The sequence below is a fragment of the Drosophila subpulchrella genome, chromosome X (assembly GCF_014743375.2).
Source record: "Drosophila subpulchrella strain 33 F10 #4 breed RU33 chromosome X, RU_Dsub_v1.1 Primary Assembly, whole genome shotgun sequence".
Classification (NCBI taxonomy): domain Eukaryota; kingdom Metazoa; phylum Arthropoda; class Insecta; order Diptera; family Drosophilidae; genus Drosophila; species Drosophila subpulchrella.
This window is the reverse complement of record NC_050613.1, coordinates 26,516,350-26,539,560: the sequence shown is the minus strand read 5'-3', so window position 1 is coordinate 26,539,560 and position 23,211 is coordinate 26,516,350. Positions and strand designations below refer to the sequence as shown.

At 37.3% G+C, this 23,211-nt stretch overlaps 2 protein-coding genes across 2 annotated transcripts; both read left to right on the top strand.

Annotated features, from left to right (window-relative positions):
- The first annotated feature begins 4,064 nt into the window (after positions 1-4,064).
- Positions 4,065-14,969, top strand: LOC119558378. Its single transcript, XM_037871895.1, is given in 7 exon segments — positions 4,065-5,534; positions 6,505-6,551; positions 8,011-8,329; positions 9,038-9,165; positions 10,492-10,829; positions 11,743-11,961; positions 12,838-14,969. Coding segments are annotated over 7 exon segments (2,640 nt in total). The 5' UTR covers positions 4,065-5,070; the 3' UTR covers positions 13,963-14,969.
- A 5,562-nt stretch (positions 14,970-20,531) lies between these two features.
- LOC119557123 (keratin, type I cytoskeletal 9) lies at positions 20,532-21,972 on the top strand. Its single transcript, XM_037869707.1, has 2 exons — positions 20,532-20,746; positions 20,824-21,972. Exons 1-2 carry the CDS (start codon positions 20,741-20,743, stop codon positions 21,862-21,864), a joined length of 1,047 nt encoding a protein of 348 aa, XP_037725635.1. The 5' UTR covers positions 20,532-20,740; the 3' UTR covers positions 21,865-21,972.
- The last annotated feature ends 1,239 nt before the right edge of the window (positions 21,973-23,211 follow it).

Here is a 23,211-nt window from a genome sequence, read left to right as displayed (position 1 = left end):
AAAGCTTTATAAAAATCCTTTAAATAAATATTTAAATACATTTATTATAATAAATATAAAGATCTTGCTAGCCAGTGTTTATTTGAATAAATAGTGCCTATACTTTGTTGTTCTCTGTTCTTGTTTGATAATTAAAAGAAAAACTTTGAAGCCTTGGCACCTTTAAGGATTACTAGGGTATTTAATATTTTGTTTGATGGCTTAAAAAACACATTTAATTAAATTCAATTTAATTAGAATTTTAGAGCTGATTCTTGAGTGTCACTGCCGCTCAAGTTGAACCCATTGTTGGCGAACATGAGTTGTGGCAGGCCTATATCCGTTGTTCGGTATCCCGTATCCTGCTTCCGGCTTCCTGTTTCCGGAAAGTCAGCCATCCTTCGCCTAATCGATTAGCGAATGCTTTATGCACTTTAACCCAAAAATGCCGAGACTCTCTGGGCCCCGGAATCCATAACCATAACCATATATAACCATATATATCCGCATATTCGTAGGCCGGTCAACGCGTCAGTGGGTCACGGTTCTCCATCCCGCTCTCACCCCTCTCTCTCTCTATCTCTATCTCTGTCTCTGGGGTCACCGGGGAAAGCCGAAAAAGAGAGGGAGCGAAGAAAGTGTGGGGGAAATGGGGGAAAATGGAGAGCGAGCCGGAGAGGAATGCGGCATATCGACCGGTGTTGGTGTCACGCCATGCTGCGGTTGTTCAAAAAAACAAGAAAACACTACAAAAATATACAACAAAAACAGCAAAAAATGGGAAAAAAGAAAGCACACACACACACACACACACACACATGCATAAGTTATATGCACATGTGTGTATATTATGTATTTATTTTATTATTTGCACTTTTGGCTACGTGCTGTGTGCCAAAAAGGCGGAATACCAAAGCAATTTGTTGTTGCCAGCCTATGGCAGCAGGTCCTTTGAGCCTCGCACAGATACATAGATACAGATACAAAGATACACGGACACGCATACACAGTTAAGCCGGGAAAAGCGAGGAAAAGCGAGGAAAAGCCCACTCACACTCACTCACACATGCAGTTGCAGTTGCAGTTGCATTCAAGGTTGCTGTGGATGATGTTGCAGCTAGAAAGTAGCAGGCAAGTGGCTCAAATTGGATTTTTCCTCATGCCTTTTCCCCCAAGGGGGTGGGTTTTCCCCCTCGCTTTTCCCACCCCCCCTTTCAGTGGCTCACATAATTAGGAACCAGAGGCTGACACTGTAAACCAGTTGTCTTTTGTGGCTGCCATAAGCTTGTAAACAGCTTACAGACGCCTGGCCTTCGCCTGAAACTATAACAAAAAAAAAAAAAAGAGAAAGTAAGGAAAATGGGAAAACACATTTTCCAATTCGTGCACGAGTCAAGGTCGCCGCAACACAAAATGCCAGGGAAAGCGGCAAAAGATAATCGGCAATGATGCGATTTTAAGTGCAGACAGCCAAGTGTCAGCGGAAATCAAACCAAAAGGGTTAAGGGGAAATATCGGGAAAAACTAGAAAGGGTGGGCTAACTGATTTGACACACGTGTGATGGCCAAATGGCAAGCTGATGAAATGGCAATAAATGCATTTCCCTTGTTTCCATTCGGCCGGAAAAACCAAAATCCCCCGCTCAAACTGATTGCACGACACGCCGATTTCAGGCATTAAAAATGCATTTCAATTTCAATGTCAAAGTTACATAGGTATTCATTTATTCCAAGATCGAAGTCGCTGAACAAAGTAATAATGTCGAATTTCTCGATTCTCTGTTATTTATAATTGATACACGAAAGTTTTGTGTGTTTTGGTTTGCTAATGAATTTGCTATTAGTTATTTTTAACATTTAACATTTTATCTATTTTCTAAAGCGAATTGGACGATTTACTTTGATTTATGATTGATACTCAAAAGGCTCGTGTGAAAAGACACTATTTCTTAACTTTATAGTTTTTTTCCTTTTTATGGGTTATAAATTATCTGGTCTTATTTTGTTAGAATTTTCAAATAACTTGGTTAATAATTTCTTGAGTTTGAAATAAAAAATCTTTGATTTGTTCTATATTTGCTAGATTAGTCGAATATTTTATATTATATTCTGATGCTTGAATTATTTGGAAAAATTAAATTTAATTAATTGGTTGGTATTAACTAGCCTCATAATCCCATGGATCTGACATCACAATCACTGACTAGATTTTTAAGAACCCATTTTCTCAGCTTAATAATAGTTCATTTAATTCTCGCTTAAATCACCCATGGTAAATCAATTAATCAACATAATCAATTGATGTTTGATACCCGTTTTCTCGATGAGTAAGCCCCACTTAGTTCATCAGGTCAGAGTGCTCGTGACCTGGCCCGATAATCTTTGGCACTTGCCGCCCACTTTTGGGGGGTAATCTGGCTAAGCAAGGATAACAAGGATAACGAGGATGTGTGCGAAACCTGACTAAAAGTTTAATTTGCAGATTAGCCACCTCTGCAGCCCCTCGGTAACTGACACCTCTTGCCATCTACCCAATGATCCAGATATTTGTGTACACAGATATCTGTATTTATTTTCGCATGTGCTCAGTCAACTGTCATTGTGGCCTAGAAATGCAAAACTTTGCAGCTGCCTCTCGAAACTTTTCAACGAGATGTAGCTTCAAGTTGGTCATTGATCCCTGGGAAGTAGGCCGTACAGCAATAGAAGTAATATACATATATACTTGGAGAATAAAACCTGGGAAAGGGTAAAAAATTAAATATTTTTCGTTAAAGAAATGGTACAAATGAAACCAACAAAATAACACTTTTAACTAGCTCTTAAAACATATAAAAATAAAACTAAAAGAACTTTATAGATTTCTAGTTCTTAGTAAGGACTATTCCTATTACTTGTTAACAAAAACATAAAAAAAAATATTTTATTTTTAATATTTTTGTCAGTAGTTTTATGGAATTTAAACCGTTATATACAGTTCTAATAAAAAATATTAAATTTTTCTAATAACCATTGAAACCTAAAGAAAACCTAAAGCTATTTTAACTGCAATAAAAATATCTAAAATTATAATAAAATAAATTATAAATATAATTAATAACTGTTTGGATTTATGCTTTTAGTCATTTTCAATAAAGTAAAATACATAAAAATGTCTGATAATGCCATATTAAGCATCTCCCTTGAAACTAAAATCTCTTTCCTATAAAAATATATTTTCTTTACCATTACTATTATCTTGAGCTCATAAATATTAATGGCATTTCCCAAAGTTCAAGCCCTGTAGGACAGTGTAATCAAGCCCCTGTCCCTGGTGCCCTGAATTAAGCTACCTGTGGAGGTGTCAGTTTTATTGTGTAAACCGTTGCATAAACGTCAAAAGTTAGTTTGCGAAAAGGAAAGGAAATGCTGGGGAAAGGCGAGTGCAAATTGTGCCTTGTTCTTGGTTTTGTACTTTTACTTGGTCTTGTTTCTTGTTCTTGTTGTGGTGTCAAATACACCGGTCGTGGTGAAAAGCTGTCTCCCTCTCTCTCACTCTCTCTCTCAGTTCGCCTTTTGCCCTTCTCCCTCTTGCATTTTCCCAGAGGAAAATAATGCATTTTCCGAATTGATCCCGCTAATGAAGACGGAAAAGCTGTCTGACCGATTCTGAATCATTGTCAAGGTTAATCTATAATTAACCTTCGATAGTGGGAAATCAAAAGAGCCGCGTCAATACATTTACGGATATAGATACATTCGTATCTGTCTTTTCGCACGAGGCGGATTAAACGAACCGTCGACGGGCTAAAATTAACAGCCATCAAATTTTCTATTTATGTGCTGCGATATTTCTGCGTAAAGGCAAATGTTATCTCTCGAAATGTGAAATATTTGATTAATGTTCAAGATTGGTTTTTTTTATAAGATATTAAATATAAGTTAAAAAAAATATTATTTTTTTATTTAATATTTATCATTAATATTTCTGAGAATTTATATTTTAACTTATAACTTATAGGTTTTCATAGTTTGAAACTATATTTTTAGAGACACCACTTTGAATATACAAATTAAGATGATCAGGAAGATAAGATCGTGCTAATAAGTTGGCAGGTGGTTCCATTTATCAGCCAAGTGGACGTAAAGTTTACGACCGATTTATACCCATTCTCAGCTCTCTCGCCCGCCTTTTTTTTGAGTGTGGTGAAAAGCTTCTTTCTCTCTTTCTCCCAAGAAAATGTTGTTTATTTTTGCCTTGTTTCGGCTTCTTAATCATTGTGACAAAACTTTTGGCAAAAGTTTCGATCAAGTTTTTTGTATTTTTTGGCAAACAGATTTAGGCGATAAGAATAAGTTTTTCATATTATCATCTTCAGCAGCGACAAGAAAATAAACATTTATCGGACTGGACTTTGCCTTAAAAGTATGCTATTTAGAAATAAAATCCCTTGTGATTTGTAGTCCAGTCTTAATAGTAATATATTAAAAGAAAATCTACAACAAATGCAAAAAGTGAACATCAGAACTTGAAGTAGAATTCAAAACGAAAACAAAATGAAATACTTCGAAATAAAGACAACTTTTCAATGTAAATAAATCAATAAACGCTGAATGAACAATGGAATTTTAATGAAATTAAAAGCCAACAAAGTAAAAGTTTTAGGAAACCCAAGGAAATAAAAGACAGAATAAATAATAAAATATCAAACCAAAAAAACCTATTAGAACTAGAAACTAATAAAACAAACAGCCAGTTAATTCTTAAACTAGAAACTTTTATTGTTAAAAAAAATTAAAATAGCTGAAAAATAATTGAATAAATAGAAGACATTTTATTAGAGTCAATGAAAATTCAATTTCAATTGCAAAAGAGGCAAACAAGCAAATAGAACATAATCAATCAACAATTAAAATAGAAATCGAATGCCTAAAAACACATAAATGAATAAAATCCTACACAGCACACTAGCTAAATAAATAGAATAAACAATGGCGTCCAATAGTGTATTAAAATAAATATAAACAAAATAGAAAGCAAAGCAATCAGTGGCTAAATAAATAATAGTTTGTTAAAAAAAAAAGTGAAGTATAAACAAAAGAGCAAAAACAATGTCGATGGCATTGTGCAATTTAAATGGCGACGGCAGTGCGGCGCAGTCGACGGCGCAGTCGCAGTCGCCGGCCGTCGCGGCAGCGCATTCACATACGCTGCAGCAGGAGAGTACGCCGCTGCTCTTGGGCCACGACCAGAGTGGCGTTGCGGCAGAGGTCGCCGGCAGAGGTGACGCAGCGGTCACTTCCATTGAAATGCCCACTGTGGCAGGCAGCGATTCTGCTGCCGTACCGTCGCTGCCTCTGCCGGCGTCGCTGCCAGCGCAGCCGCCAGCGCAGCCGCAGCCACCGCTGCTGATGGCGCTGCCCGCCAACCTCAACTTCGTAACGGGACCCACGACACAGCAGCTGATGATCGGTAACGGCGCCGTCGGCGTCATGCCCTCGACCAACGACAACAATAACAACAACAACAACGTGGACAATACTAGCGACGAATCGAACCCGGTCACCATTTACAGGTATAAAGGTCAAAGGTTTCGAGGTTCGTTTTTTCGAGAGGGGTTTCGAAAGCCCTTTTGAATGTGCCCCAAAGTATGCAACCATTTTGAAAGGCTTTCTTAGAATCTCCATTAAGTAATGATCTTTTGAAAACCCTATATGTAAAGCCCGGTAACCATTTACAGGTATACAAAGTATAAAGTATACAAAGTATTATAACTTCCTAGCACACATTTAGACACCTGTTTAGCTTCCTTAGCATCTTCATTAACCAATGATCTTTTGAAAACCCTACATGTAAAACCCGGTCACCATTTACAGGTATAAAGGTCAAAGGTTTCGAGATTTCGAGGTTCCAAAGTCATAAATCAAGTTTGTTTTTTTTCTAGAGGGTTTTCGAATGCCCTTTTGAATGTGCCCAAAAGTATGCAACCATTTTGAAAGACAAAGTATTATGACTTCCTAGCACACTTTTAGACACCTGTATAGCTTCCTTAGCATCTCCATTAACTAGTTATATTTTGAAAACCCTATACGTAAAATCCGGTCACCATTTACAGGTCTATAAGTCAAGGGATTCGAGGTTCAAAAGTACTGGTACTCGAAAGCGATTTTAAAATCCCTTGAAATAGGTGTCTAAAAGTATACAACCATCTTGAAAGATGGGAAAAACTTTAATTATAAAAAAAAAATTTGGAGCGTAGTTATTTTGGTTCATACAGAAAAATTGGCCATTTCTTGAGTAGTCTTTAAAAATGCACTGATGCAGCGTATACGTAATATAAAGACCATATTTTCGAGATGGAGTACTCACATATGAACGTTGTATATTTAATAACATTTTTAAACTAAAGACAGTTCTATCGTAACCTGTTGTAATAAAAGAAAATTAAAACATTTAATGAATGGTTGAACTAAGGTTTTTAATAGGTTTTGACGATCGGTTCACGATATCCCCTAATCCAATATATCCCCAATTTTTCATTGCAGGTGCCGGGCTCCCATTGCGTCACTCGACTGTATGGAGGAGTTCAGTGGTACGGGCGGTCATCTTGATTTCGGTATCAAATTTCTCACTATCATATAGGCTTATCATTTATGTTGTTTACTGTCGATTGCGCTCGACTTTGACTTTTTCGATTGTTTTCGATTGCCTGCCTCTGCATGCTACCACATACAAGCAAGTATCGCTTGCTTCAAAATAGCTCAAGTAAATGAAATACATACCTCTACCTATATATATGTGTAAATTGTACAAAGAGAACCCTAAAACATGGCACACTCCACAATCAATGTACGTAGTTCAGCTGTCGGTAATTGTGGGTTTTGTTTAGCGAATTAAGGCGAGGGCGTAGTGGCCCTCGAACGAGGGCCAAAACATGCAATTCGGGCTGTAATTTATTTTATTCATTTTGTAAGGGAAAACAACTCCACCCACTCGAACCACCTGCCAAGGAAGTACAAAAAATAATAATAAAATGACAAAAACAAAAAAACACGCACCGGACGCACGCACTTTTCATGGAGGAAGAGGAAAAACCGGGAAAAACCGGGGACAGGAAAAGCCAACGGAAAAATGTCACTTTTGTTTATTCATGTTTATTGCACGCGGCGCTCTTTGTTCTTTTTATATACTCTCCTCCGAGGCGGTTTCAATTAGCTAATTGAAGAAAGCATTATGGTATAAACACCTTTTTTTAAGAGAAAAGAATAACCAGATTTTTAAAGTCCCTTTAGGCGAGATTTAATATTTTCTAGGTCATAACTTAAATTTCTAAAAATTTAAAACAAGGAATAATAAACTCCCAAATAAATAAACTACATTAAAAATTAACGCCTTAACAACTTTTAATACTAAAGCTTAAATTATTATTATTTTAAGAGATTATTTTTTATTTATAGGCGACAGTTTTATACATAGACTACAGTTTTTTTGGCGTAGAAGAGAATTTTTTTTTTTCCATTACATGACCATAAAAGGAACATTTTTGTATTTATATAAAGCTAGCTTAAAGTTAAAACTATAGGCTAACTAAGAAATAGGAGCTCTAGCAGCGTAGGCCTTCAGCTCAACGGAACATTTTTTTTTTATTTTTTTTTTTTTATTGATGTTAGGTAATACATTTTTCACACACTTCCAAAATTAGTCTATGGTTCTTGTGTAGAGTATTGGCACTTCGTCACCCTGATTTAGCCTGCCTTTTATGGTGGCATTGCGTTTGTGTTGTTAGCATATTCTTGTTGCTGTTGCGTTGCTGTTGGTTTTTGCACGTTCCCGGCACTTTGAAAGCCCTTTAACCACCAAAAAAAAAAAAAAAAAAAAAAACAGAGAATGAAAAAAGGTTTCTCACTAAACGAAACGCACATTTTCCCCCAAATCGAAACGTTTCACTTCCATGCTGGCGCCCGAACACTCGACCACTCGACCACTCGACTATTTGGATCCTGGCAACCCCGCCGCGATGACCGTGTACCTGGGCATTCCGCTCCGCGCAGGCCGCTCCATCAGCCTGGGCTCCAATCCGGCGCTGCCGCTGCGGCACGGCTCCACGCCGACGCCGGGGCTGCGGTACAAGAATCTCGGCAAGAGCGGCCTACGGATCTCCAACGTGGGCCTGGGCACCTGGCCGGTCTTCTCGCCGGGCGTCAGCGATGAGCAGGCGGAGGCCATCCTCAAGCTGGCCATCGAGAGCGGCATCAACCTGTTCGACATCTCGGAGGCCCACTCGGAGACCGAGATCGGCAAGATCCTGCAGCGGGCGGGCTGGAAGCGGACCGCCTACGTCATCACCACGAAGGTCTACTGGAGCACCAAGTGAGTTCCGGTTCCTAAGTGTCATTCTTATGGACTTTAGGAGAACAGTTCTTATATGAAAGTGCCTTCGTATCGATTTTCTCTCAAATCTATTGCAAGGCCTTAGAAATTTTAAATCTCCTAGGCTTAAAACATTTCCTTAAACTAATCCCCACAAAATGTTTTACCTAATAAATTTTACTAATCTTAAATGATACCAAGCCCAGTTTTGAAAATAATTGTGTAGACTTTCACAAAAATGTTATTATTTAAGTTTTTCGAAGCTATTGTGTTCCAAAATCCCTTAAAATTGTTTGTTTATAATTTTAAATATCTAATTTAAGACATTTATCACAACATTTTAGGGTTTCTCAAATAATAAGTTAATTTTATCTTGCAAAGCTTACGTATTTTTAAATCTCTTAAAATCACAGGTAGTATTTTAATTGTTACCAACTTATTGTAGTAATTAAAAAGTATACAAATTTGCTTATTATGAAGCCTTAAGTAAAACATAATTTTTTAGATCCTTAACTCAAAAATAAAATGCTTCAAAATTTCTAAATTTTTTTAAAATAAAATTATTGGTATATATATAAAAACGGGAAAAATAACCACTCAGGCAATTAATGTTTTTGCCATTTTAATAAATATATTGCCCAGAAAATTTGTTTATATTTGTATTAAAAACATATTACTAATATTGATGATTTGTTGTATTTTTCTCAGGTCCGAGGAACGGGGTCTTTCCCGGAAACACATCATCGAGTGTGTTAGGGCCAGTTTGCAGCGATTGCAGCTGCAGTACATCGATATCGTCATCATTCACAAGGCGGATCCCATGTGTCCCATGGAGGGTAAGATTTTAGAACTCATAAGCAGATGAAATTAAATTGCCTGCCAAAAAGTGTACAGTTTAAGTATATATCTGAATATTTAACCATGATTAGGTAAAATATTCAATTTGACTAAATTACGACTTAAAAACGGCTTAAAAATAACGTATTTTGCCAAAAAAAACATCAGTTTTTCGTTGACAAATTGCGAAATGGAGCCAGAATACGGAATGTTATACCTCGATAAGCTCGTAATTTAATTCCCAATCGATTGGCATTTAAATCTAAAAACTTTAATTTTTGGCCACTTTTCGCAAAAATAGGTGATGTAACCCCTTATCAAAAATGCGAAAATTGGTCCAAAAATAAATTTCCCTAAAAGTGATGAGGATCTTTAGTCTAGATTGTAAGCTGCTCAAAACAGTCGGTCTTTTTGTTGTGCGCCTCGATTTGACTAAATTACGACTCAAAAACGGCTTAAAAATAACGTATTTTTCGTCAAAAAATAATACTCCCTATTTTTGAACGAAAAAAAATCAGTATTTTGATTGCAAATTGCGATAGGAGGTCAGAATTACGAATGTGATACCTCGTTGAGCTCGTAATTATATTCCCAACCGATTGACATTTAAATATGAAAAATTTATTTTTTGAACATTTTTGGAAAAAAAAGAACCCCTTACAAAAAATGCGAAAATTGGTCCAAAAATAAATTTCCCTAAATGTGATAAGGAACGTTAGCCGAGATTGTAAGCTGATCAAAACAGTCGGTCTTTTTGTTGTGCGCCTCGATTTGACTAAATTACGTTTGAAAAACGGCTTAAAATAAACGTATTTTCGCCAAAAATGCTACTCCCTATTTTTGGTCAAAAAATATCAGTTTTTTCGTCGACAAATTGCGAAATGGAGCCAGAATAAGGAATGTTATACCTCGTTGAGCTCGTAATTAAATTCCCAATCGATTGGCATTTAAATCTAAAAACTTTAATTTTTGGCCACTTTTTGCAAAAATGTATGATGTAACCCCTTATAAAAAATACAAAAATTCGTCAAAAAATAAATTTCCCTAAAAGTGATGAGAATCGTTAGCCTAGATTGTTAGTTGCTAAAAACAGTAGGTCTTTTTGTTGTGCGCCTCGGTTTGACTAAATTAAGTCTGAAAAACGGCTTAAAAATAATATATATATGTATGTATATATAATATACATATTCTACTATACTTGATATTATTTTTTACCAAATCCTTGGAGTATGTACTATTGGAAAGCTTTTATAGCAAAGTATTTCATTAGGAATCGAACTTGTTTTGCATATTTTGTAAACTCTGTTTCATTTCCCTGCCAGAAGTGGTGCGCGCCATGAGCTACGTAATACAACAGGGCTGGGCAATGTACTGGGGCACCGCCCGGTGGAGCCAGGTGGAGATCATGGAGGCCTACACCAACTGCCGCCAGTTCAACTGCATCACGCCCATCGTGGAGCAGTCCGAGTACCACATGTTCTGCCGCGAGAAGTGCGAGCTCTACCTGCCGGAGATGTACAACAAGATCGGCGTGGGCCTCATGGCCTGGGGCCCCCTCTCGATGGCCCTGAGCGACACCCAGAACGGCGACAAGCTCTTCCTGCCCAAGGGATCCTTCAAGACGAAGAGCTTCTCGTGGACCGAGGACGAGATCAATCGCAATGTGAGTTTTAAATAGGATTTATAAGATTAGAGTGGTACTTCTCATACGGTATTTTGACCATCAATATGATATCAATATGCAATCGTTATTTGTTGTATTTAAAGGAATCGAATTTATAAGACATGGAATAATATAAAAGTACCACTAAAAGGACTTTTTATCTGTCAATCGAAATATGATACCAAAATGCAGGAGTTATAATACACCTTTATATGTCTGATCTCAAAATAATAATGTATTGATAAATTGAATATGGTTTTTGGACTATTATAATACCAACATTATTTATTGTATTTAAAGGAATAAAGTAACAAGCCATTGAATCTATAAGGGGAAAATATTTTCTAGAATACAGATTCATCATTATATAATATAATAGTACCATTAATAGGACTTTTTAACTGTCAATCGAAATATGATACCAAATACAGGAGTTATAATATACCTTTATATATCTGATCTCAAAATAATAATATATTGATAAATTAAATATGATTTTTGGACTATTATAATACCAACATTATTTATTGTATTTAAAGGAATCAAGCAACAAGCCATTGTATCTATAAAGGAAAAACATTTTCATGAATACAGATTCATCAGTATATAATATAATAGTACCATTAATAAGACTTTTTAACTGTCAATAGAAATATGATACCAAAATACAGGAGTTATAATATACCTTTCCATGTCTGATCTCAAAATAATAGTTATTGATAAATTTAACATGATTTTTGGACTATTATAATACCAACATTATTTATTGTATTTAAAGGAATCAAGCAACAAGCCATTGAATTTATAAGATAATGGGTACTATTATGTCCTTAAAGGGAAAACATTTTCATGAATACAGATTCATCAGTATACCTTTTTTCTGGTCTAATATATTATTATATATTATTTGCAGGCCGCTCTGTCGCCGCAGGGCAGTTGGGGCAAGGACCGGATTGAGGAGGGGCGCCGCCACTGCGACCGCCTCCGTGACCTTGCCGCCCTCGCCGAGAAGCTGGGCTGCAGCCCCACCCAGCTGTCGATCGCCTGGTCGCTGAAGCACGAGCCTGTCCAGTGTCTGCTGCTGGGCGCCACCTCGGCGGAGCAGCTCCACCAGAGCCTGCAGTCGTTGCAGGTAAATATATTAAAAAATAATAATAATACTTTATTATTACTGCATTGCATTGTCCAGAAAATAAACCATTCAACATTAAAATTAGCTTTGCAATTTAAGATATACTTTTCTTAGTTGATGCTAGGAATAAAGAATGAATAAAATATACGGGTGTGTCACACAAATCACTATGGTTTTGAATCAATTTTAAATGTAATTTCTGTTGTCCAAAAGTATGCAACAATATATTTTGAACTCAAAAGTGCAATTAATTCATTCATAAAGAAGACTATACTTTGTTTTCTGTATGCTTTTAGACACCTACTATTATAATTACAAGTGATTTCAAAACACAATTCAAACCAAAATAATTTTTTTGACAATATAAGGAGTTTTAAAGTTTATCACTCATACGTACCGTATGACGCCCCTGATCCAATCTTCATTTTAATATCACCTTTATTTAAATCAATCGTTTGTTTTTTGCTTTTCTAATTTAGCACTTAATGCAATGAAATCATTAAGTTGACAGCAGAAAAATTAAAAACAATTATTTTGTTGGCATACGTGTCGTATGAGTAATTATTAAAGGAAGTATTTTTAGTCCACCCCATTGAGAAAATAGGTTTGGCGAGTGATCTAGCGTTTGCTTTGCAATCATTTGATTTTTGCTGTTCTTAATTTAGCAGTTATTACAAGCAAAATAATAAGGTGACAAGAAAAACAATTTTAAATATGATTTTTGCAGGGGGAAAGTGATTTTTGGACCACTCTTTTGTAAAATATGTTTGGTGACTGGTTTTGTATCTTAATTTATAGGGTCTTCAGTCATTTTATGCCACAATATTTTGCACTTTTGAAAACCCAGTTTGCCTAACCCCTGACCTCCCGTTGCAGCTGCTGCCACGGCTCTCCTCGAGCGTCATGCTGGAGCTGGAGCGGATCCTCGAGAACAAACCGGTGCGGCCGCCGATGATCTCGACCCTGGCGCTCCGGTGACAATCAGCGTGCCCGCAGGGGCCGCTCAGCCTGAGCGGCGGCGGACCCTGCGGCGCAGACTCGCCGAAGCACGAGGATGAGGCCTTCATCGAGGAGGTGGACGCTGCCAAGGATGCTGCCAAGCAGGGATTCTGCCTCATCCAGTGACGAAAGGAGTCCTTAGATAACGATAATAAATTTTTGAAAGTGATTAGCAGTAAAACTAGCCTAAGTAGCAATACCATGACGACAACAATAAGCAAGCAGGAGCAGCAGCAGCAGCAACATCTCCAGCAGCAGCAGCAGCAACATCTCCAGCAGCAGCAGCAATATGTGCAACTTCAACAGCAAGCTTTGCTGACCAGCGATTCGGTAGCGATTCCCATCGCAGCTGACCTCCAGTTCGACACCCTGAATAATAATAACCAAAACAATAACACCGGCAGTCCGGACCAGGCTCTGCCCTCCAATGATGAGCCCCAGAAACGCCGATCCCTGCTGAACTTCAAGAGCCTGGACTATCACTTGAAGTCCCTGTACAGCGGATTGCGGAGTAACTCGGGCACAGGAACTCCGCCAAGTCAGCCGAACACCTCGATTCCAGCGGTGGATGTGACGCAGCGCAGGATGCCCTATTTGCGGGTGGAGAGTGTGGATCCCGAGGAGCCCAGAGGATCGGTTATCCACCACGGACACTCCCCCAGCTTTCTATCGCCCTACAGTGGAGCAGGTGCGTCAGGAGTTGCCAGCCTCCAGTTGCCCTCCAGCGAAGGGGGAACCATCAGGAGATCCTCTACTTCGGATATAGTCAATTGCAGGCGGGGAGGGGGAGCAGGGGGATCAGGAGGATCAGGAGGGGGAGGAGCAGCCTCTGCCCAGGACAGCCGAAGGCCCAGCACATCGGATTTGCTCAGAAAGGCCAGGGAACGGAAGGGCAGTGAGGCCCGTATGGGCAGGAGTGTCTCCCACAGTGGGCTGACCAGGGGCGGACCCGGCGGAGGAGGCGGTGGTCTGGGGGGCAGAAGAACCAGCATGGCCTTCTAAGGAAAAAATAGGAAACCCCAAGTGGCGAAATATGGCAAAAAAAAAACTGTTGATCAAATCTGAATCAGAAATAGGCTGACAAAATGGCGCTTATGAATTTTTATCTAGTTAAAACGGAAAACCAAACCAAAAAAAATACCAAAATATAGAGCAGCTATTAAGGAACGACTTTTTTGTGGATCTATTATCATTATGATTATAATATGGTTACTATAATTGCGCCTCAAAAAGAACTAAAGTTAGTAGATAACAAGTAATGAACAGAAACATAACATTTCATCTCTCTTAAACTCTGTATCTCTCTCTCCCCCCAGCAATTTAATATATATACCTATATTTAAAGAACCCCCAACTTTTATGACAATATTAGAACCTAACTATCGTGTACTATCGTTAACTATCGCCTGGCAAAAGCTCTAAAACTAACCTGCGTTCTGGCCCCAAAACAAAAGAGAAAATGATTCAAGATCGATCCATTATATCATCTTACTGTGAGAGTTCATATCAAGCGAAAAGGATACCCAAAAAACTGTATGGGCAAAGCAAGGAAGACGTCTTTTTTGATTAATTGATTAGTAGAAGACTTAACGAGTGTTAAACGATTGTTAACGATTACGATGGAGGCGCTGGAGGGGAGCGCTTAGCGATTAAAGATTACGAAAAAACGGATAACGCAATGGGAAATTCGTCGGATAATTAAATTTTAGCTAAATAAAAGAAGATAGAAGTGAAAAAAAATACTCAAATGAAAAACAAAGAAACAATTCAAATCAAATCTTATTATATAGACATTACTAGCATTATGTAGTTAAATAATAACAATTCAAGCGAAATTTTTTTAAATCAACAAACGAAAAACAAAGCAAATGCCTTTCATAACAGCAACAACAACAACAACAACAACAAATAGTTTATATTTTAAATATATGCAGTCTATATATAGATATACACACACACACATATGTGAAGAAAACGAAAGCGATGAAATAAAACAAAGCAGCAACAAATTGTTATTAATTAATTGTAGTCCATTGTCCCGATGGCCCATATATCCCACATCCCATATTTCATATAAGCAACCAAAAAAACAAAAAACAAAAAACAAAAACACCAATATAGCAATATGTAGGTTATACATATAGGGGAGTTCCCGAACCGAACCCCCTCCCGAATACCATGTATTTTATCATCATTATCGAGTACACATATATAAAGTCTTTCTCACATACGGACTGTGATTTCATATAAAGTAAACGTAAACAAAGTAAACAATTAATTATTATGTCTAACCTAATGTAATTAAAGGCTAAGTTCATTCGAGAGATCTCGCAGATAGACACACACACACACACACCGCCCCCCAGAAAAAAAAGAAGAGAAAAACACCTAAGTAATGTGAGAAACTGTTGGAAAACAGCTCCTTAAATAGCAATTTTCAAATCGAATGGCATTATATACTCTACTCTACAATTAATTAACCAAATGCGATTGCCTTAATAACTAATAATAGTACAGGATCTGATCAGATCAGATCAGATCGGATCGGATATAACCCAGTCGGGGGCCGGTTTCCTCAAACTTCAGTTCCAGATCGGAATACATTATATACACGCAACCATTCGCATACTTATTCCCCGCACTGTTGCTTGAGAAATCGTCCCGAGCAGAGAAATAAGATATATATTGGTTTGGCTCCTTCAGATCACTCGCAGTATATATATATACATACATATATAGGGAGTACTTATATGTATGAGAGTAATTGCATTTTTTAGTAAGTAGTTAATCCGTCCTCAACAAACGGCTAACCAAATGAAGAATTAAATTATGGCGATCGGGCGCTGCTTAAGTTGAGAGCCAAAAGCCTGGTTTCGAAAGTACTTCAAAAATCGTATATGTCTTTATATATTTTCTTTACGTATTCTTATTATTTTTTTATATTTTAGATATTTTAAATTTCCAAGCATTGTGAAGCTTAAAGTTTGTTATTTAAAGGTTGTGATATGAATCAAGAACCCTGTTTAATTGAAAAATTGCTGAAAAAATCGAATACATATCTACAAAAAAGCAAGTTATATTATTTTAAAATATTATTATATGTTAAGCTCACTTAAATGAAGCATAATCTCATACTACTTTATTTAGAAATATTATTGGTAACCTAACTAAAATTAAATAATTCTTAAAACTTGTATTTTCCTATGATTTAGGCTTTGAAAATTAAATGTCAATTTTTCATAACGGTTAATAGGAAGTACATACTTGTCAAGAAATATTAACATTGGTATTTCTGTGGATTTTAAAATATATTTTTTTTTAGAAAAGAATTTAAATATAAAGCCCGGCTAAACGGTTAATCAATAAAAAGCAGCGCCTGTCTATAGATCCAATCATCAATTGTGGCCACGCCCCCTATAACAAACAAAAAACAGCCGTAACGTGTGAACCGGAAAGCAATAATTCAAAATAATGCTGAAAAAAGTTCAACTAACCAATTGATGTACATAGAAAAAGCACCTACACACAGCTGCATTATGAGATTAATTTTAGTCTGTTGTTATCGCAATTATTATCACGATTATTATGATTACGATTATTATTAACACGTAGCTAGTAAAATCGAATGAGAATCAGCAATTTATATGCCTAAGCCTGAAAGTAACCAACAATACACTCACACAAACTCATGCCGTTAATGTTAAACACACACACACACAAACAGATCTACACACACACAGAGACACACCTACACTGAGAAAAAATAAAGGATAACGAAAGCAAATGCAGCAAAGAAAAGCAAAAGCAAAAACGTAACGGAAAGTATTAAGAAGCAGAGAAACGTAGCGATTAAATCTAGATAACAAATTTTACTTTACACCAAACCAGAAATATTTATAACAATTGCAATAACTAAACGAGGAGCGGTATAGCGGAAGCGTATATATAATAAAATATCTTAAAATTATTTTCTTATCGAAACTGGCAATAATAAATATTAATATTAACTTAAACAACTAAATAATTATATTATACACGCGCGAGAACTTCGTAAGTTAACTTCGCATAGATGAAACATTTTGGAGGATCATTAAGAACCAGAAACACTCGAAACTCGAAACACAAACGTTACACTGAGAGAAGAGCTCGCTTACACAAACACTTGATTTCAAATTAAGTCCACGCCAAGCGTTCACACACACAAACACACACAATAACCGTTACTGCACACCCACACACACACACGAAATCAGCTTTACTTTAGATTTTCGATAATTAATTGCAGGGTTGTCGCCTAGGGTTGCTTAGAAATCGATCGGAAGACCCAATCCAGATTCAGACGCTTGCATATAGCCCTAGATAAGAATATATACAGAGTACATTAACAAGCAATACTGCAATAACGCTCGTATTATTTCGCTAAGTTACTAGAAAACCAAGTAATATATAACAGACGAACCTCTTGATTAACGTGCGTTCAAAATCCAATGCGAATCAGCAACGATGAGGGCAATTTGTTTACATTTCACTTTTAAAAGCCACATTTAATACTAATATTTCGAAAAGCTAATTAAAATAAGTTATAACAATAACGAACAACAACAAGAACAACAATGAACAGCAAAGAGCAACACAGCTAAAATACTGAAAAATTATATAAAAATACAAACTCTTATCTTTCAACCAAAGAAACGCGTGTTTTTTATTACATTTTCTTGGTGGGGCGATCTATGGGGAGAAATATATACCTATATTAGTATTTTTTCTTTCTTGTGTCCATCTTAAAAGTTGGGCGATACCCTAATTTCCCTATATAGTACACATTTTCGAGATAAGGCACCAAGGTGACCCAAAAACGGACCTCTAGACTCCTTTACTTTACCAATCGGGTTCCGATTTTAAAGTATCGGGGATGTATCTTGATAACCAACATATAAATTTTAACGAAAGTCAGTGCTTTGACCAAATTTTGTGTTAGCTTTTTTTAAGTTTCGGATGGCTTGCCAAATGGTGACCCAAAACTTTTCTTCCAGAGCCCATAACTTGACCAATATGATCCCTATTTCAAAGTGACATACCTCTAACATACAGGGTTTTAATTACCTTTTAATGTGCATTATAAAATTTAATGTTTGATTTAGTTACTTACTAAGTTGCAATTAATGAAGTATGCTCCCATACCTATCTTTAAAAACCAATAATAATAATAAAATATGAAAAACTTTCTTTGTTTTATGTAATATTCTTTTAACCATAAGATAAATAATGGTAAATCCAAATTACTAATTCTCCCTTGCTCTGTCATCACAGCGCGTTGGCATGTGAAAATCTATAGCCTGGGGCATTTTGGTCAAAAAACATTTCATTCGACACATTTAAATAGATGTGACATATATTAAGCCACATTTTTGAGTTGCATAAGCCGATTCCGGGCCACGCGGCTCTGTCCATTGATCAGTTGGCCACTATTTGCACACACCACCTCAAATCAGGCGCATTATGGTGATTCCGATTCCGATTACCATTCAGAGATCACCGGACCTGGGAACCCGGCCTGCCCCAACACAAGATGCTTTGACACCCCACTGTAGAAACAACAACGGCGAGGTGATAAAAGTCCAATCGCCTCAAAATGCACAGTGAAACTTCACTAACTCAGACAATCATTTATGTTAATTTAGGAAATTTAGAACTATAACTGAAATGGATCTGATAATACAGCCTATTTATCTTCCAAAACCACTCTATAATATTATATCACTATCAATATTGTAATCCCAAATGTTTAAGGCATTGCCTTCATTAAATAGATTAAATGTTGTGTATTCAGGTTATTGGCAATAAATATTTAGGGCCCTATAAAATATTTATAGTTTATTTTCTGTACCATTACAATCTTGCACTTTTAACGACCCAAAAATGTTTGTAAGCATCAATTAGGCTTATCCATTAATTTCGTTTGATCTTCAGAAGTGGGACTGTAATTTAGATATTTGTTTCCTCTTTACCTATTTAAGCGAAACTGAAACTATAACCGAAAAACGTGCTGGTAACGGGTCATCAGAAAACCGAGAGATCGAGGGGAAAAGAGATGGCCCATGTATTTGTGGGCTGCGCATGCGCAACAGCCCGCATTAAATAATTTATACAAAAATGCACAGAAAATTAACAAATTTGAAAACGATGTTGCATGATATAATAATCCGGCTGCCTGGGATTCCGAGATGCCAATCCACGAACACTACCGCTGGCCCTTCCCAGCCCAAAATTTCTGTTGCAATACAAGCAGTTACACTGGGAGAAAAGGTGTGCGCATTCCATTTAGTGGTCTGCTTCATTTTTGGACAACATAAACTTAAGTATCTGCGAAAGTCAAAGCTAAAAAAATTCATAAAATCATTATGCATATAAATGAATATTAAAAAATATATAGAAATTTTTTCTATAAAAATAACACTATATATGATAATACAATGATAAAAATTTTAATATTATTTTTTCTCTTTACTGATTTGAATTTTTAAATAATCCTTTTGAACTCAAATAAATTCTCATCCATTTATTTAAAAAGCTATCCACTCAATACCTGACGAAATCCATCTTAATAACACTAATAAAAATTCCCGTAATTAAATTTGTATAACTGATGAAGTATGTATCATCAGTCTCAAAAATTTAACAGATTTAATCTTGATAGAAATATTAATTTTTATCTCATTGTTGATCACAATAATCCATATGAACTGATTGTTATGATCGTTTCGGAGGGGCTTATATTAAAATTTATATTATATTATATTTTATTTTCAGTGTAAGCAGCGAACCGTTCAAATCGATAATCGTATGCAAAAAGCCGGTCAGTTTGTTGCGGTGACTTGACCTACGACGCACCTCGTCCCGGGAAGCGCATCTGCTTAAGCTTTAACTGGTTAAATAGTGTTATCCGCTGAGTTGGTTATTGCTATTGTTAATATGTTACTGTTACTGTTACTGATTTGTTTTTGTTTTCGTTGCTTGTGATTTGGGCAGTTGAAGAAATAGATGGCAAACAGGGTGCTTTTTTTATCATTACTGTGGGTTATTATCTTTCAAATTACGATGATTCAGCTTAAAATGTAGGTATGTACTTTATAGAAAGCTGATCTATAGATGCTATCATGATAAATGATGTTTCAAATACGTTATAGCTGTATAGAAAGTATAACTTTAGCTGCCCTTCTAGAACTTTTATTTTAAACTTTGCTAATCCGATTTTTGAATGTCATAGCATTATTATATATTATATTATATATATTATTATATATCACTTAGATCATTTTTTTTAGTATGAGGTAATAGAGATAAATTAGGTTACCTATCCCATTTAAGAAATCAAAGGTTTGATCTTATTTGTTAACTAAAGATGGGACTTAAGTACACAGATTTCTTATCTCTTGAAACTCCTTTTTTTTATAATGAATGTAAATTTTCTTCAACAAGAAACCCATCCATACCGAACACCCTGTACCGTCCCATTGATATCTCAGGTGAGTTACAAGAGCAGCATGGTTTTCGGCAGGTGATGATGACTCCACATCGATGGCTCTCCGCCGCTGACGTCACGGGCCACAGCCGCGTCTAACGGTTGTGCTTGGCGGATCTCCGGCGGAACTCTTGTATAAAAACGTTGGGTCGACTGGAGAGTGGCATCATTCGCTAGCCGGGAACAGTTCGACGCACAGGTGTCGTCTTTGGTTCCACCTTTTCAACTCAATTCAAAACCAAGATCATCAACGCCGAAATGAAGGTGAGTTGGGGGGAATCAACCCACCGTATGTGGATTACCAGCTGGATATGTGCTAAACGGATTACCTTGAAAACTAGGTCTTCATCTGCCTGTTGGCCACCATCTGCGCCTGCAATGCCACCTTTCTGTCCTTTTTGGGAGGCGGCGGTGGTGGAGGAGGAGCTGGAGGAGGCGGGAGCAAGATCACCTATAATGTGATAGCCACGCCCAGTTCGGGAGGAGGCCATGGAGGAGGAGGAGGAGGTCATGGAGGTCATGACGGTGGTCATGGCTATGGATATGCCCAGGGACATGGCTATGCCCAGGGCGGCGGCGGTGGACATGGCCATGGACACGGTGGCTCCTCGCAGATCATCAAGGTCATTCTGCAGGAGGGTCAGGGCTACAGCAACGCTGGAGGATCAGCCGGAGGCATTGTGTCCTCGGGTCATAGTCATGGTCATGGTCATGGTCATGGTCATGGCTATGCCAGTGGTCACTCGTATGGCCAGGAGCATGGCTCTCATGGCGGCCAGCAGGCCCAGATCTTCAAGATCATCGAACAGGCCCCGGCTCCAGCTCCTGCTATCGTTCCCATTCCCATTTCGATTCCTGCCCCTGCTCCTTCTACCACTGCCTATCATGCCTCCTCGGGCGGCTCCAGTGGCTACTCCTACGCCCATGGACACTCTTATGGCCAATCGTATGCCTCGGGACATGGCTATGGTGGAGCCGCATCCTTCGATGCCCAGCAGTTCAACGCCATTCTGCCGCAGATCCTGCAGCTAGTGCTGCAAGAGGACTCCTTTGGCGGCGGTGGCTTCGGCGGTGGTGGTTCCTCCGATGTGGCTGCCATCAACAGCCAGCTGATCAACACCTACGGCTCCAAGGGCAAGGCCATCATCCTGAAGGCTGACCAGGCACAGGGTGATTACTTCAAGAGCGGCCATGTGGTGCAGCGCGGCACCCTGAAGGTGATGCGTGTCCAGGAGCAGCAGTCCCAGGGTGGTGCTGGTGGTGCCAAGTTAGGCTGGAGTTCGGGAGGAGGCGGTGGTGCCCCATCCGGTGGCTGGAGTTCCGGCAGTGGAGGCTCTTCTGCCGGCGGCTGGAGTAGCGGTGGTCCACCCTCCGCCTGGTAGATGCACTGCATCCACTGCCCGCCTAGTTAGTTAGACCAAATGAATTTTTTTTTTCGCTATCCTCTATTCTATTGTTATGTATTTTTTTTCCTAGGCTTATTCTTCACAGTCATTATCGAAAAATCAGATAAACAAAACATCCATCATTGTTAACCTAAATTATTTGTTAATAAACAATTTGAACCAATTTTAAGTGTTTTATTTGAAAAAAAATTATAAAATTCCAAAGATAAAATACCATTCATAAGTAACTAAAATTAATTAATGAACCAAACTCAAGTTCAAGTTTGTGTTGCCCTCAGCAGTATTTTCCCATAATTATTTCCAAACGAAAGCTCAATCATAGCAAACCATTTATTTTTCTTTTGAAACCATTAAATATATTTATTTCCAGACAGGTAAACTGTTTGTTAACCAATATTATTAAATAATATAAATAATTTACAACTGACTTGGGAAATAAATGAATTAAAAATCGACAAAGTCCATCATGGTGCTTACCCAATTTCTTTTTCAAGGCTGAGAAAATGACAAGAAAAGCCAAGAGCATCGGCCACTTCATCATTAACTTGTATTATTTGTTAATAAATAAATGGCCCAAACATATGCAAAACGAGCCACAAATTTGTAACGTGTTATGCGATTACATCACCACTTTCATTGTGGATTGGATGACGAGATGGCCCTCGGCCGGCAACAGTTTGGTTTCGAATTGATCGCCCCTCGGAGGCGTTGCGAAATGCTGGCCCCATATGTGTCCAAATGGCTGATCTCCGATCTCCGATCTCCGAATTCCAATCACCGGACCCAATTTTCAGTTCCGACTCCCGAGTCAAAGGTGAAATTACCAAGATGCTGCAAATCAAAAGAGATGGATGCGTGAAACAATATCATTCACTCACGAGTATTTGAGATAAGATCACATTAAAGTTACATATATATACAAATATAATATATATTTCAGTTATAAAACATTTAATTTAAGAGCTCTTCAATTAGTTAAAGTACGGTTTATTTAAAAACAATTAACTCAATGTCTATTTGTTTAAGATCATTAAATTTTTATGACTCCATTTAAATTGTTTGACTTTACTTAATTACTATACAAATTCTATTTTATACACTCAAAAAAGTATTTGCTTTGAATTTTAGAAATTAGGAGTCATTAACTTTTGTGTTTTGAATTGTAAAAAAATGTATCTTAACTATTAAATTTACTCTATTTGAAATAATTATCCTTAGAAAAGATAATATATTTAATTTTATAAAAAAAGTTATTGTATTATGTTATAATACTCTTTTTTTAAACCTTTTTAGTATGTATTTTAAGCACACTAGTTTACTATA